The 17,024-nt window shown below is 41.2% G+C and overlaps 1 protein-coding gene across 1 annotated transcript in view; it reads left to right on the forward strand.

Moving 5' to 3' along the window:
- FGFRL1 (fibroblast growth factor receptor like 1) overlaps nucleotides 1–6,459 on the forward strand; it is a 128,226-nt gene extending 121,767 nt beyond the window's left edge. Inside the window, exons 6-7 of the mRNA XM_042456809.1 lie at nucleotides 987–1,340; nucleotides 3,354–6,459. Coding sequence (XP_042312743.1) covers nucleotides 987–1,340; nucleotides 3,354–3,769 — 770 coding nt within the window. The 3' untranslated portion in view covers nucleotides 3,770–6,459. The remainder of the gene's footprint in view (nucleotides 1–986; nucleotides 1,341–3,353) is intronic.
- Nucleotides 6,460–17,024: the final 10,565 nt, after the last annotated feature.

Consider the following 17,024-nt stretch of genomic DNA (forward strand, 5'->3'; position numbering starts at 1 on the left):
TTGGACCGACATATTTTTGAAGGGCTTCTTTATATTTTGACAGCATGGTATAGGATAGTTCAGGATTTATCCCATTTCCTCACCTAAACCTTCTGTTGAAGCTACTGGTCCACTTGTCAGCCTCAGCTGCTTATTGAAACTTCTGTTTCCAGCTTTAATCCCTTATAACTGCCATGAATACAGTGCTATGATTTGCAGTCTCACATCCTGGACTCTGAGCTCTTTACCACAGGTGTTGTTTTTAATATGGATCCCCACACAAGAATCAGATGCAGGTATATTGTTTCTTGTTCTGATTTTAAAGCCAATATGGAATCTTCTTGGCCTGCAGAGGAAATATCAAACAGGAATTCCCTACTTGCTGGATGAGCAAAGTTTATGGCCATATACATTTCCACCAAAAATATTAGGTCCACTTTAATTTGCTGCCATCACTTCTATGGTGAAGTTGATAGCAAACACTCCATATTCCTAAAACTAACACACTTAGGCCTGGTACAAACAGGCAGGAAGTGCCATCCTGGAGCCGATTCTAGGGTTCACATGGGGGCTGCCATCATAACGCATCTGCGGCACAGCATCCACATGTCGTGGCACCGTGCTTGTGTCATTGATGTACGCCAGTGGCACAGTCTTGGTGCCCGGTGCATGCAATAAAAAGAACTTGCTTTTAGCAGGGTCTTTTTGATGCAGAGGGATACCGCACGGTTTGACTGCTGCGGCGTCCCTCAGGAGGAAAAACGGGCAGGCTGTCGAGCCCCTTGGTTTCTAATTTAGGGAAGACTGAAGTTAATTTAACCTGACACCAGGTTGTTATGGTCTATTGAAAGAGGGTTTATTTTATTGCTTCTTTAGAATCTTAAAAAATTCTTAATAGATATTTTTATTATTTAACATTGATATAAAGACCCTTTGAACACTCCACCACTTAAAGGGTTTCTGAATGCATTTTTTTTAAAAGTTATTGTTTTTGTACTTACTTTTAGAGAGAACAAGATCCAAGCCAATTCTTACAGGAACGCACCCTGTGAATACAACAGTTGACTATGGAGGGACAACCTCATTTCAGTGCAAGGTGAGAAGTGATGTCAAGCCTGTCATTCAGTGGCTGAAGAGAGTGGAGTATGGCACTGAGAACAAATACAATTCCACCATCGATGTTGGGGGACAGAAATTTGTGGTGCTGCCCACAGGGGAGGTCTGGTCACGTCCTGATGGCTCCTACCTGAACAAACTCATGATCACTAGAGCCAAAGAAGAGGATGCTGGGATGTACATTTGCCTAGGTGCCAACACCATGGGATACAGCTTCCGAAGTGCATTTCTCACTGTGCTGCCAGGTAAGATACCATGGGTGCAGGGTTTTGCTTTGTTGTTGATCATTACACCTCTCTTTTCCTCTTCATTCAGGGTTCCATTATAAACGGGAGGGTGCAGTACAGTGCGCCCACGCCATGCGTGGATGCATTTCACACAGCTTCCAGTGTACGGGGAAGCCGCTTGGGGAGAGAACAATGGCACGTGCGCCCGCAGCACACATGTGCCGCTCCACCACATGCACACACCCCATTATTTCCTATGGGGCTCAAGCATAGGTGGATTTTCCCTTACGCGGTGGGATCCGGAATGGATGCCCCACATAAGAAAAAGGCCCACTGTACTCTGACATGATCAAAACCCTGCTGTGCTCTTTCCTGCCAAACAAGAAATCACTGTTGTTGCTGGTAGAGGCTGAGAGGTGGAATCTGGGCACTGGCTTTCCTCCTACATGTTTAGAGCTTTGTTCAGCATTGTCACAGATCTTCCTGTGGCCCTTAGGATGCTTTCCTGGGAACATAGGATTTCAGCTTTATTTGTATATTTTCTGGCTCTCAGTTTATTGATGTTGCTACTGGAGCTTAACTGCCTGGATTCTAATCAACCTACTCTGCACAGTCAGCTTGACTGGAGGCCCTTTCACACTGCACAGTTGTAGACCTATGGTGCTACTTTAACTGCCATGGCTGCTTCCAAGAAATCTGGTGGTTTGTAGTTTTATCAGGCTGCAGAGGAGTTCTCTGGCTTTGAAATGCCTCTTTCTAAACTGCTAGTTCCAGGATTCCATAGGATGGAGCATGGCACTAAACGAGGAATCATAGTGCTGTAATTGTGAAATGGCCCCACAGCTTTACATATTTGCACTAATGGGGGAATGAAGCTAACACACCTATTCTGGCAGATTCTTTCACAAGATCTCATGGTAGAGTACTATGGAATCATATTAACCCACTTGCTAAATAAGAATTAGAAAACAGTGCACTGCAAGCCTCTTTTCCCTTGTACCTTCTGTTAAAAATCACAGACCACTGAAAGAAGAAAAATTACTTTGAAAGAATGGATGCATAGAAAAAGAGTTCATTAATTTGAGATATGTTTCCCATGGATACTATTCTTTGTTGGCATCTTATGTCCATCAACTCTGTTCTGTTTCCCTTGTGGAATCTTGTGAGAACAGAACCACCCCATTTAAAAGGCTGTACCAGTGAACAATTCTATGAAAATGGCAGAAAAAGGAATAAATCATGAAATCTAGAACTAAATTTTTCTAAACTGTTGTTCTATATAAGAGGTTTTTTTTTGTGGTTTTTTAAATAGCTTTGAAAATGCACGCTTTTGAAAGTCTTTGACCAAGATTCTGTATCATGTTTGCATAGTATATATTGATTATGGTTGCACTGTACCATCTTTCTTGCCAAAACATGGACTTTGTGCAACCAACTTTTTGTCTCCCACTATGCCATTTGAATTAATACTTTGACTGCACTGATGAGTAGCAATACATATCCAAAAATACACGACTGTATGGCTAGCAAGCCTTGGTTTATCCCAACTAGAATAGAAGCTTGTCACAAAAGCTTCTGAATGTGTCAGGCTGTAGGGTTAGCACTCTGTGCGGTTCCACCAGTTCAACAGAAAGTATCCTGTTGTGGTTAACAGGATGATCCAAGAGTGAACAAAACTCATGGCATAGGGCTGACTCACATCCAGATGGAGTTAGATTTCTGGTTTGTTGATCAGAGGAAGGCACTGTTGACAGGAGTTTTGTTTTTGCCTCTTCTCTGAGTTGCCCTCTGACTAAGTGCTGGTGCTAGCAAATTATCTGTCAAACTGGCTGAAATAAAAGTGACACAATACTGTACAAAGCTTCATCTGAAAGAGCATATGCAAAATCCCAGCCTGACATCTGGTCTAAATCTCCCTGTCCTGGTTCTAATTAACTTTTGTCTCTCTCTCTCTCTCTCTCTCTCTCTCTCTCTCTCTCTCTCTCTCGATTTCTCTTTCTGTGTGTGTGTTCCATGCAACTTGGCATCCAGATCCCAAACCACCCAGTCAACCAGTGGCTCCTTCCTCTGCTAGCAATCTCCCATGGCCTGTGATCATTGGGATCCCTGCAGGAGCTGTTTTCATCTTTGGAACCATCCTTCTGTGGCTCTGCCAAACCAAGAAGAAGCCGTGTTCTCCTCCTTCATCCACTCCTCTACACAGACCTCACCCCCGGGACCGAGTCTGTGTGCCCCAGGTTCCAGATAAAGACTGCATCTCCTCCATAAACTATGAGGAATATGTCGTGCAGCAACAACAGCAGCACTTGCTAGCCCAAGGGCCAGCCCTGGCTCCAAATGTGGCTTCCAAAATGTACCCAAAGATTTATACAGACATCCATACTCACACTCATTCACATGTGGAGGGAAAAGTTCACCAGCACCAGCACATTCATTACCAATGCTAAGAGGCAGCCATGTTTGGGTGCTTATCTTGTGGTACTACAGACAGATAGATACTGTTTTGGGTCAGCTTATACTGCCAATGTGTGGGGAAGGAAACCAAATTTAAATTAAACCAAAAAGAAAAAGAGAAAGAGAAGATAAATGTGGAGTAAAACATTTATTTGTTTGTTTGATTTTACTGTGACAAGGAAAAATGAAGGAATTTCTAGGGTGAAAGACAGCAACTTGTATCCCTCTGAGAAATCAGAAAGGTCCATTGTACAAGCAAGAGGAAGAAAGGAAAGGAAACCAAGGTCTGGTCACCTTCTCTTTCTGTTGCTGCGTCTGCTCTGGAGCCACCTGAAAATGAGCAAGGCTCCCAAGGCTTTTTCTTTTGGATCATGCACAAAAGAACTTTTTCCTTCAATGGAAGTGAAAGCAAGAAGGCACCAGAGGCCCAAAGCCAAAGCAACACAGACACATCAGAGGGTCTTGCAAAGAGGGAAAACACCATCTTGGCTATTTCCAGGGGGATGGAGAAGGGTAGTTGTAATACTGCCTGCGAGTTAGGAGTAAGAAAGCTACTCATGAATGGGCATCCCTCTTTCACTTAAGGGCTTTTTTCAAAACCTTCTAAGGGCTTTACATGCTCCCACCCCACCTCCCGGAGCTGCCACAAAAACAAAGGACATTTTACATCTCATGTTTATGTTTTTATTTAATTATAATAATGCTAATAATAATTGAACTGCTGATTTTTAAAAAAAACAAAACCTATCATGTTCCCCTTAAATACCTGTCATCGGATTTTCATAGTTTATAGTGGTAAAACTATGAGCTGACAAATGACAACACAAAGCAAGATAAAAACAGTTTTTAAACTAGAAAGGCTATAATCAGTCTCCAGGGAAGAATGAATTTGCTGAATATGCACTTGTGGGCATGGGGGGAGGCGGGAGGAAGGGAATAGAGCTTCACTTTGTGAAGTAAATCATGCAGTCTCATTTCAGTTCAGTTTTGGGGAAGGGATTAACAAAACTGAACCATAGTAAATATCCCATTGGCGTAGAAGTGAAGTCAGTCAAAGGTCTAAACCTTTTTAATTCTATATAGAGTTTAACAGAAGACATGTATATTTAATTTATTTTGTTAAAACAAAAAGAAAAAAATGTATGATATTTTCCTCAAAAAAACAACCAAGCATTTCTATACATATTTTGGTCAAGCAATAAAAAAAATTCCAGGTTGCTATAGATGTCAAGTTCTCAAATATGAGAAATGTAGCTGTTGACAATACTTTATTTAGCATCTTGAATGTCATATATTTGTATGGATTGTTAAAATAGGTATCTGTTACTCTTCTTTTTCTAGGCTACTCTCCTGTGGTCTTTTCTGCCTTTGCCCTCAAAAAAGGTTGTTCCTGAAATCTTATGTTTGTACAAAAGCAAGCATAGATTTGTTCCCAGTCTAACAGCTGACTATGCACAGTCCAGATATTAGGGGCTTTTTGAAATGGTCACTACAAGGGTGAATGAGATGTTAGAAGAGGTAATATATTCACTAATGTTTAATGATATCAGTCTTGGAACTGCCAACCACCAGATAATAGCTCAATAGTGCTTAAGTTTAGTACACTAAAGTTATGCAGTGGTGGAGAGAGAGCCGCATTCTTTGGAACTCTCCAAATGATTGTCAGACATGGATAGTTTTCCAGAAGACACCCTGCCCCCTCTTTTTTTCTTTTTTTGCATAGGAAATGTGCAAACATAGTTCTTGTGTTGGAGAGGATTCATCTAGTTGTCTGGGTGGTGTGGGATCCACAATAGCACTTCTGTTGTATAACTATTCTGTTTCTCCAGGATTCTAGGGCCATTTTGTTTTTTGGGGAAACATGATTTTCTCCATGATAAATTAACCTTGGAGGGCTGTGTGAAATGTGGTGCCTGCATGGCCACACAGGCCTCTTGATAACCCCCTGTGTCCTGATCCATCCTCTCCTGCCCTTCAAGGCCATCTCATGTTGTGGTTTTTCAGTGATTGTTTTGAAAGCTTCTGTGCTCTTTTGCTGCATATTTCCATAAGTGATGTTCACTTGGGTGACTGTTGCTTTACCAGGCTCATCAGCACCACTGCTCATTTGAAGGTTCTGCCTTCTCCCTGTCGCTTCTCAAAGCACCAAAGACAGTCTCCATCTTTTAAAAAGCTCTGGCTAAAAGGCCAATGGTGCTTTCCTTTCTCAACCTAGCAGCTGCTAGTATCCATTCTGTTTGTTGAATGGACAGCAGAGCAACTAGTGATGAGCAGAGCCAGGGTGACCAGCAAACTCAAGAGCAAAATGGGAATACATACACACAAAAACACACAGGCACACACGCAAAGACAGGCAGGCAGGCATTCACTCAGGCTGGGAAGAGGGATTAGCTAGAGACTGAGGTAGTGCCCCATCTTCCCTAATGGACCAGCTTCTGCTGCCCCTACCTGAGCAGGAGATCTTCAGTGAATAATCCAAGATCTGACCCTTTTCCAAAGGGAAATACTTATTTCCAGGCCATGCTTACCATTCATCTCCTAAGCACAAACAGTAGGAGATTGGATTAGAGGTTACCATGGAAAAGTGTGATTAAAATATATGTGTGAACCCTTCAAAACCTTTTAACTCTTACAACTAGAAATAGAATTTAATGTAGAATTTAAATGGAATGCAATGCAAGAATTTAAATAATGAGCCATGTTTTCTTTTCTTTTTCTCTGAGCTGGATAGCAACTGTTCTGATGTTGCAGTTGTGCTGTTAAATATAGGCTAATGGAGATAGAACAGTGTTTAACACTGAGCTCACAAAGAAACAAAAATAAGTCTTACTGAGAGAAGAGTATTGTGTTATTGGTAACTGGCAAGTGTTCGGAGAAATGAACTTAAGAAAAACTATTTTGCAACCCTAATCATAGATATATACGAAACACAGATGGATCTGTGATAATGAGATGGACAAATATGTCTTTCCATTTGCACATGGTCCCCAGCCTGGAACATATCCAGAATTCCATGCTTTCAAGGTTAGAATCATAGAGTTGGAAGAGACCACAAGGGCCATCCAGTCCAACCCCCTGCCATGCAGGAACTCACAATCAAAGCATCCCTGACAGATGACTTTCCAGCCTCTGTTTAAAGACCTCCAAGGAGGGAGATTCCACCACTCTCCGAGGAAGGAGTGTGTTCCACTGTCAAACAGCCCTTACTGTCAGGACATTCCTCCAAATGTTGAAGTGGAATCTCTTTTCCTGTAGCTTGCATCCATTGTTCCAGGTCCTGTTCGCTAGAGCAGCAATCTTGCTCCCTCCTCAATATGACATCCCTTCAAATATTGAAACAGGGCTATCATATCACCTCTTAATCTTTTCTTCTCCAGACTAAACATCCCTTGCTCCCTAAGTCATTCCTCATAGGGTATGGTTTCCAGATCCTTCACCATTTTAGTCACCCTCCTTTAAACATGCTCCAGTTTTTCAACATCCTTTTTGAATTGTGGTGCCCAGAACTAGACAAAATATTCCAAGTGGGGCCTGACCAAAGCAGAATACAGTGGCACTATTACTGTACTTCCCTTGATCTAGACACTATACTTCTATTGATGCAGCCTAAAATTGCATTGGCCTTTTTAGCTGCCGCATTGCACTGTTGACTCATGTTCAAGTTGTGGTCTACTTGGACTCCTAGATCACTTTCACACATCGTCTCATTCAGCCAGGTGTCCCCCATCCTATATCTGTGCATTTCATTTTTCCGCCCTAAGTGCATTACTTTATATTTCTCCATGTTGAATTTCATTTTCTTAGCCTTGGCCCAGCTTTCTATTCTATTCTATTCAGTTCATTTTGAATTTTGATGCTGTCCTCTGGCGTATTAGCTACTCCCCCTAATTTAGTGTCATCTGCAAATTTGATAAGTATACCCTCCGTTTTGTCATCAAAGTCATTGATAAAGATGTTGAATAGCACTGGTCCCACTGGTCACTTCTCTCCAAGATGAAACCAAACCATTGTTGAGCACCCTTTGGGTTTAGCCAGTCAACCAGTTACAAATCCACCTAATAGTTGCCTTGTCTAGCCCACATTTTACAAGCTTGTTTGCAAGAATGTCGTGGGGAACCTTGTCAAAGGCCTTACTGAAATCAAGATATACTATATCCACTACATTCCCTTCATCTAACAAGTTTGTAATTTTATCAAAGAAAGACATAAGATTTGATCTTTTTTGTTTTGTTTTTGGAGAAATCTATTTTCTTGTGGTCTGAAGAATTAGGGCCTTTTGACTCCATGGGGAGGTTTTTCCAGGTACTTCCACATTTGACTGAACTAGAGGTAGTCTAAATTTGAATGCCAGAGTGACAGTACTCTCCAAAGTATGTTTGCTCAGAGGCACATCCCCTCTACCTTTGAGGACTTGTGGAAGTAAGTCCTTCTACATTGGGCTGCTTAATATTTGCTTTCACCTAAGTATGAGGTAGTGTAGCATATCATAAAGATCTACTACAAACCCTCCAGGTTCTTTGCTTACTTTATGAGTCTCATTGGGACTTTAAATTTCACCTGACATGGGTGTCCTCCCCTTTTTAATACTTAATATGCTAACTTTTTGGATCTTTGAATACCTAATGTGGAATTTTTATTTGAGTGCAATTACTTTGGGGCACAATTAAGCACAACCATGTGCTGGCATCCTCTCCTTCATTTCAATGGGGCCTGCACTGAATTGTTCCCAGTTAAGAAAGTGATATGTCCACACTTTTCAAGCTGCTATTCAGGATGTTACATAGATTACAAGAAGATAGTTCTAGTTTTTAATATCAATTAAAGGTGAACCAGTGTTTCAAATTTTCCAGATAGGTTTGGCCTGCCTGTTCAACCTGTATTTATAGCTTTTGAGTTGGCAAAGGCTGTATCTACACTGCAGAATTAATGCAGTTCGATACTGCTTTAACTGCTATGACTCAATGCTGTGGAATTCTGGAGTTTGTTGCTTTGTGAGATATTTAACCTTCTCTGTCAGAGAGCCCTGGTGCCACAAAAAGATATAGATCCCAGCATTGCATAGGATGGAGCCATGACAGTTAAAGCAGTGCCAAACTGCATTAATTCTGCAATGTGGCAGCTGCCTTTCTAAGAAATTCCATGCCCTCCAACTGTCCCAGATTGGCAGGAACCGTTCCAGTTTAATCCTCTGTCATTCTTCTTTTCCAGCTGCTTTAAAATGTCCCAGTTTTTCTCTCCTCCTTCCACCTTCCTCATTTGTCATCAGTTTTCTTCAGTTGTTGCAAAGCTGCAATCTGTGTTCAAAGTGCAAAAGTAGTATGTACCGAATTAACTCAGGAAGAGGAGTGTGTGAAATTTGGCCTTCCCAATAAATTCAGGCAAAATCAAACTGCAACATCCTCTCTTAGCTTGTGTGGTCCTTCTCCTTAATAACCTTTGCAGTCTTGAACATACTCTGGTGTTATTTAGCCATGAGTGTCCCAATTTTCATTTCTGAAATGTTGGAGGGTATGAAATTCACTGTTATCTTTTTTCCTAAAGTGCTACAGCTATAATTGGAAACAGTTCCTTTAGGAACATCACTACTTGTTTGCTTTAATGGCTCCTTCTTAACACTAACCACATCAAGCTTTTGTGAGAGGAACAGCAGAGGTCTTTCCAGGTACCAAAAGCAAGTTTTCAGATGTGAATAAATAGGCCATTGGCTTCTGATCTTGAAGACATGGGTAGCAATTTGCCCCATGCTAGCTGAAATAGCGACTACCTCTTGATGCCTCAGAAATATCCTGATCTTCTGCACAGTTACTTAGAAATTCATCTCAATTTTCAATGGACCTTTTTCAGTGTTAAGTGTGATTGTACATTCTGTGTGAATTTTGTGACTTGCGGGTTGGAGGCTTGCAGTCCAATCCTAAAGCACTAGTACTGGAATGTACATCTCATAGAGCTAAACTAAAGAATATGTTTATCACAGGACTGCATAGGGACATTAAGATCTGGGGACTGCATTCCTGCAAAATTTCAACCTTCTTTGATCATATCCTTTGCCATTAGTTGCCATGGAGCCTTCAGGATATACAGCAAGTGGCATGGGCAAGCTAGGTTCCATTGACAGCTTGAGTTTACTCCAAGACAAGATTTAAGCCATACACACATGCACACAAATAGTCTCAGTATCCATTATTCATATTATCATTTTAAAAAACATACTCTGTTTCATCATGGCACCTTCTATCCTCTTTTTTGATCCATTACTCGGGCATTACAATGCTTGGAAATGGAATGTTAATTTATATACTTTTAACAAAAAGGAAATATCTTGCAGGCATCATTTTGCAGCATCTCTAGTGAACACCAGGGCTTGACCTACACAGAAGTGGCATTAGCTGCCCAGTCTTCAGGTCAAACACGATTAAGTTTAAAACAAATTGCTTGTCGGTATTGTTTGTATTGTTAAACTGAACTTGGTGTCAAATGTCTATGTTCGTGGTGTCTCTGAATTTTATTTTGACAATCTTGTACTTCTCTGCCTTCTCAAGGTGAAAGCTTTATCAAAATGTTGCAAATTAAAAAGTGTGAAATTAGTAACCAAGTTGTACAGTAATATATTTATGGTAGAGAAGAGGAATAGCTATATAAAGGGTGGGGGTTGATTTAGGTGTACAATTATACTGGCAAACACATGGTCAGTTTTAAACTCTTAAAACATGTAAAGAGATACTCTTTGCCCTCAAAAGCTCTACAATATAACCTCGAGTGATTCCAATTAAGGGCATTTTTAAAATTGCCAATCAGTGAAAGCCAACCAGTAAAATCTTTTTGACACAAATGCTTTCATAAATACACATTTACCTAGAATCCACTGTGGATCTCTCAGAGCTATATATTTTCTGCCACATGCTTATGTAGAAGAATGATCCATATCTTCAGAACCAGCTGGTTCATTCATTCTCAAGAAGGAAAAGATAGGCCTCTGTTGGTTGACCTGTAACAATTTGAGGAGCTTCATTCTTGCTTTAATTATTAAAATGTATTGCATGTAGGTTAAAACCTTGCCGGTCACTGGCCCTTCAGAGCCTTTTATGCATGGCCTGCAAGGCTGCAAGGCAAGAACCCACTCTTCAGTGCTTGTTCTTTTCCCTGTCCAGGCTCCATCCATACTAGCATTTCTATGGCACTCTTGCCTTCAGTTGTGAGGGACATTTGTTCCAGGCTATGGAATTGAGTCTATATCATATATGTTGTTTTTCATGTGGGTGAAATGGCAATGGCAGGGGGTAATTCAGTGTGAGAACATGTTCCCCTCAATCCACACTCCTAGATCCAGCTTCTCTAACCAGAGAATTACAGTATATTTATCAGCCTGCTCACATGTGGCCTCCCTACAAATAGGACTGTTGAAAGGCCTTTCAAAACTGGTTTTAGCTCCTGCATTAGAAATGGAAAAGAAATCAAATTGTGCAGTCAGTCACTGCTTGTGGTAGTTGAAGAACAGTTGTGGCAGCCAAGTTCCTCCTTTTTTTGATGAAGCAAAAGGGGATCACCTTGACATTCATTTCTGGAGTTTTCAGAACATTTGATGGGTCAGCCTAAAGTTCAGTCTAGTCCAATATTGTTTTCCACAGTAGCCAACCAAATGTTTTCTGGAAGTTCCAAAAGAAGGATACGAAAACAAAAGCATTGCTATGCCCTCCTCACCCCAAGTATTAAAGGCATACTGGAAATACCATTCACTTACCATGGTCAATAGAGAAAACATGGTGGGGTAGCTGTGTTGGCCATTTAACAAATACAAACAAAAATCTATCAGTGATACCTTTATTGGCCAACCAAACTGTACTATATACTTGTTGCAAGCTTTCAAAGCTCCATGGTCTTCTCCATCAGGCAAGATGTTACAAACCAAACAGGAGAAGAAATAAAAACAATGGGAAATGTTAGATGCCTGCATGTTGTTTCACTCCTTAGTAAAGATGGTATGCTGGGAAAGATATATTTTGCAGGCAGGCTCCTCCTTCTTCTGGCCATACAGCAATAGGGAGATTTTCAAAGTCTGGAAATTCAGAGTCCATTTGCATCTCAACAGGGACTCCTCTTTTGCAATCCACTATGTCTCCATTCCTACAAAGAGGCCTGTGACCTCACTGGAATAGAGACATATTGGATTACAAAAGAGGAGTCCCTGTTGTGATTCAAATGGGCTTTAAATTTCCTGGACGTTGAAAATCTCCCTATTGCTGCATGGCCAGAAGGAGGAGGAGCCTGTCTGCAAAAGATATCCTCCCCATCATAGCATCTTTACTAAAGACTGAAATAACAGGCAGGCATCTGTCTAACACCTCCAATTATTTTGTTTTTCCCCTCCTGTCTGGTTTGTAATATCTTGCCTGATGGAGAAGCCCATGGAGCTTTGAAAGCTTGCAACAAGTATATTTTGCATTTTGGTTGGCCACTGACGGGTTTTTGTTTGTACATGGTCAATAGAGACTGATAGTTAAATCCACCTCAATTTTTGACTCATTCCCTTTTAACTATATCGACTCTGTTGGCCATTGCTAAATTCTATGACAGGGAGTTTCCTCATTAAATTATGTCTTTAACTTGGCTTTACTTCACATATGAAGATTCAGGAAGGATTCATCCATGCTTTCTACAAGTGCGTTGATGACGTTGAATGTATCCTTCCAGCTTGTGCAATGGATTTTTCTGGTGGAGCGCAGCGTGCACAGAACTGGCCTCACCCTTTAAACCAGAGGTTTGACTGCTGAGGCCTTGACAAACATGGACGGTGGCAGCGAAGTCCTCGGGTCGTAGGTTTGATTAGAGTTTCCTTCTGTTAGATGGTTAACCTTGCAGGGTTAGACGAGCACCATCTGCCCGGGTCTGGGATTAGAGTTTTCCTTCTTTTAGGATGGTTGCCATAAGGCTGGAGAGCCCATCCTGCCCTTTGGCACTCTTGGTCAAACCCTTCGGTTGTGACCTGTCTGGTATGGGAGGCCCTACTGGTGGTTATTATGCCACTGCCAGCATAGCTCACAACTTCATTAGGGTACACAAGCCTCTCCCCCACACAGTAAGAGCATAGCTGAAGGGAATAGTAGGCCGGAAGATGACAGTTAAATTATGTACTGTGTAAAGAAATATTTTCATCTTTCCTGTATCTGTTGCCAAGCACCAGGTAAGTTATAATAATGCATTTCTTTAGTTTAGAAAACAACAACAACAAAGAAGACATGAGTGAGATACCTAAATAAAATGAAGTTTAAGACAGAAAAATTATATGTTTACTCCAGCATAATTTTACTAAGTTATTTCAACTATGTTTCTTCCTGGTTGTCTTCCCCCATCCCTCACACACCATAAACTAAAGAATCCCCAAATGTTTTCTTGCCATATCAAATCACTTGTAATTTTCTCCTTTTCAACTCTACAATATTTGTGCTAAGATGCAGTGGTCAGATGTGCACTCAGTGTCTCACGTGGTACTTTCCCATAGGATTATATGAAGCCATGAGCTCTATTCAGATCCTCTCAGTGAGAGTTTAGAGTTTAAAGCCCAGAGTGGATACACTGCCCCATAGGCAGGGAAGCCAGCCATCACTATTCTGTGCAGTGGAAGAAAGTATGCACAAGTGTCAGCAATAGATATGAATAGGGACTACCTCCATTTTTTTTATTTATTCACATAAAAGGTAACAACTCTGAAGCAAAACCTCTGCATGTGGAGGGTCTTCAGAGAACCTTGGAACATCAGGGTTCAGAACTGTGTGGAGAGCAATTTCCGTTATGTTCAGAAGTCTCTCCATGTCTGACTTGTGGCTTTTCATTTGAAGAAAGCAATGAAGCCTGGAGCAAAGTCTAGTTAATTATTCCCTGTTTCAGGATCACTACATGTTCTTTAGAATCCCTACATGTTCTTTAGAAGAGACCGTAAGGGCCATCCAGTCCATCCCCCTGCCATGCAGGAAATTAGTGTTTTGTTTTTAAATCCAATCCATGTCCTAATATCCCCTAATGTAAAATTTACCTTTTCCACCAATATGGTGCACTGAATTGACATTTTCATTGCTATAGCCAATACCAATCCAAGATGCCTTTTTTTCATTAATCATCACCACCACCCATCAGCCTATATGTAGTTGAGATTATTTAATTCTGACATGTTCTCCCCCACCCCACCTGTGCCAATGCACTTGACTTTATACTTTTGCCACACCACATTTGTTGTTGTGTTCCCAGTTCCCCTACTTAGGTTCATACTGAATAATTTGGTGTCATTTGCAAAGCTGGCCATTTCACTGCTCACCTTTAAACCCACATGAAACAAGTACAGATCTGCTGGATCTATTGCTGACACTTGTGCATATGCATACTTTCTTCCACTGCACGGAATAGTGACTTATGGTTTCCCTGTCGATGGGGCAGTGTATCCACTCTGGGCTTTTGTCCAAATTTTAAGGAATTATCCAAAGTGTTGATGTAAGTACTGGTCATTTACTACCACCACCACCACCACCACCACCCCGGTAGCCACCCAGATGAAAAATCTATCCTTTTTATACTTTACAAAATAGGATCAAGTTCTTTTTATAAGGATGGTGAGTAATTTTGCACACCTCACTACATCAAATACAAACTACAGAGAAAGCAAGAGCCCAATGACATCCTCTTCCAGGACTTCTAGAGGACCTAGAAGAGGTCCCTAAAGGGTGCCTATGAAATAACAGCTGGAGACATCGCTACCACTCACTCCACTCCTCCAGCCAGGAAAAGGCCATGCTGGGGCACTGCGGCAAAGAAAAAGGTGGGGTCCGAGTGAGAAATTTGGCTATTGCACGGTCAGTACACAACTCCAACTTCACAATGACAAAAAAAAACAGTTACAAAAGCTTAAGTTGGATTTATGCCATTGAAAGTCATTAATAGAATGTCAGCCATGTTCTAAAACATATACTAATATACATTCAAGTATGTATTTTTATGATACTTTTTGGATGCAACAGTCCCAGAACCACTTAAAGAATTATCATTTCAGATGCCAGCCATCTAGTGACTGGAAAAATGCTGTGTCCCATGTACTATGTAGACCATTTGAAACAAAGACAGCCAATCCCAATTTTGCAACCTGAGTTGTTTGCTTGAGTTGTGTTCACTGTCTACTCCAGGATATTCAACCAGTTCCTAAAGGTATGCCAGAATAAAGGGAGATTCCTCTTTTACTATTTCTTGACCTACACTTCATCTGCAAACAGGACTGGAAATTAATTTGTTGATGCAACCATCACCAGCAGCTGGTTCCATGTCTGTTAGTCCACCTGAGATGCTAGCCAAATGACCATTAAGGGAATAACATTATAGATCACTGAGAGTGGTCATTCATGACTTTGGCATATAGCTTTATCGTTATGCAAGTAATACAAAGTTCTTTCCGATCAGCTTCTGAAGAAGCAAACTTAACTGATGTCTTTAACTATTCAACATTTACTATTCAACATCTATTCAACAGTAACTATTCAACATTTTTATCAATGATTTGGATGACAGAACTATGGGCATACTTATAAAATTTGCAGATGACACCAAATTAGGAGGAATAGCTAATACTCCAGAGGACAGGATCAAAATTCAAAATGACCTGAATAGACTAGAAAGCTGGGCCAAAGCTAACAAAATGAAATTCAACACGGAGAAAGGTAAGGTACTGCACTTAGGGCGGAAAAATGAGATGCACAGATAAAGGATGGGGGACACCTGGCTTAAGGATACTACATGTGAAAGACATCTAGGAGCCCAAGTAGACTACAAGTTGAACATGAGTCAACAGTGCGATGCTGCAGCTAAAAAGGCCAATGCAATTTTAGGCTGCATCAATAAAAGTATAGTGACTAGATCAAGAGAAGTAATAGTTCCACTCTATTCTGCTTTGGTTAGGCCCCACCTGGAATACTTTGTCCAGTTCTGGGCACCACAATTTAGAAAGGATGTTGAAAAACTGGAGCATGTCCAAAGGAGGGTGACTAAAATGGTGAAGGATCTGGAAACCATGTCCTATGAGGAATGACTCAGGGAGCTGGGGATGTTTAGCCTAGAGAAGATAAGGTTAAGAGGTGATATGATAGCCCTGTTTCAATATTTGAAGGGATGTCATATTGAGGGAGGAGCAAGCTTGTTTTCTGCTGCTCCAGAAAACAGAACCTGAAAGAATGGATGCAAGCTATAGCAAAAGAGATTCCACCTCAACATTGGGAGGAACCTCCTGACAGTAAGAACTATTCGACAGTGGAACACGTTCCTTCCTCGGAGTGTAGTGGAGTCTCCTTCCTTAGAGGTCTTTAAACAGAGTCTGGATGGCCATCTGTTGGGGATGCTTTGATTGAGAGTTCCTGCATGGCAGAATGGGTTTGGACTGGACTGGACTGGTGGTCTCTTCCAACTCTATGATTCTATGATTTTATGATTCTATTCTATGAAGGTTTAATTCAGAGTATATAATGGAAATGGAGTGGAATGTGTATGGAACCAGCAGGTGTGTGTGTGTGTGTGTGTGTGTGTGTGTGTGTGTGTTTGCCAAATCAGATCAAGGGGGAGAAAGCAGTGGGCTTCAGTGGGGAGAGACTTTGCATCCAAAGCCCAGGCTTGGCAAATCGGATCAAGGCCATATACTACAAAGCCCAGGGCTGGTACAGAGTTTTTATTCTGGCTGTTGATCACAAAGGCTTCTTTTACACAGCCTCATTCCCTACATGTCAGAAGAGAGTCTGAAGCCTGGTAGTGCAGCTAAACCAGAGAAATAACACACTTTTAGGCCACTTTTAACTGCCATGGCTCCATCCTATGGAAATCCGGGATTTGTAGTTTGGAGACATAGCCAAACTCTAGGCTTGTAGAAGATGGAGGCCGGTGGGATGTCTAGCCCAGCCGCTGTTTTGCATTGACTCTACAAAATTCAGGCAGAAAAGTTTTCTCCAGTTCTGAAACCTGAGATTCTTAGAAACTCAAGGGGCTTCTTTATACTCTGGATATTGTCAGATTCCAACTCCCATCAGCCCCAGCAGTCCAACAAATCCTGGAGGGTAACTTCTTCCAACTCTGATTTAAATCCAGTGTGCTGTGGTGGTGATTTTTGGGGGGAATTGGGGTTCAAATCCTTGTTCAGCCATGGAAACCCATTGGGATGACTTGAGTCAAGTCCCACTGTTCCATTATTATTATTATTATTATTATTATTATTATTATTATTATTATTAT

The sequence above is a fragment of the Sceloporus undulatus genome, chromosome 3 (assembly GCF_019175285.1).
Source record: "Sceloporus undulatus isolate JIND9_A2432 ecotype Alabama chromosome 3, SceUnd_v1.1, whole genome shotgun sequence".
NCBI lineage: Eukaryota > Metazoa > Chordata > Lepidosauria > Squamata > Phrynosomatidae > Sceloporus > Sceloporus undulatus.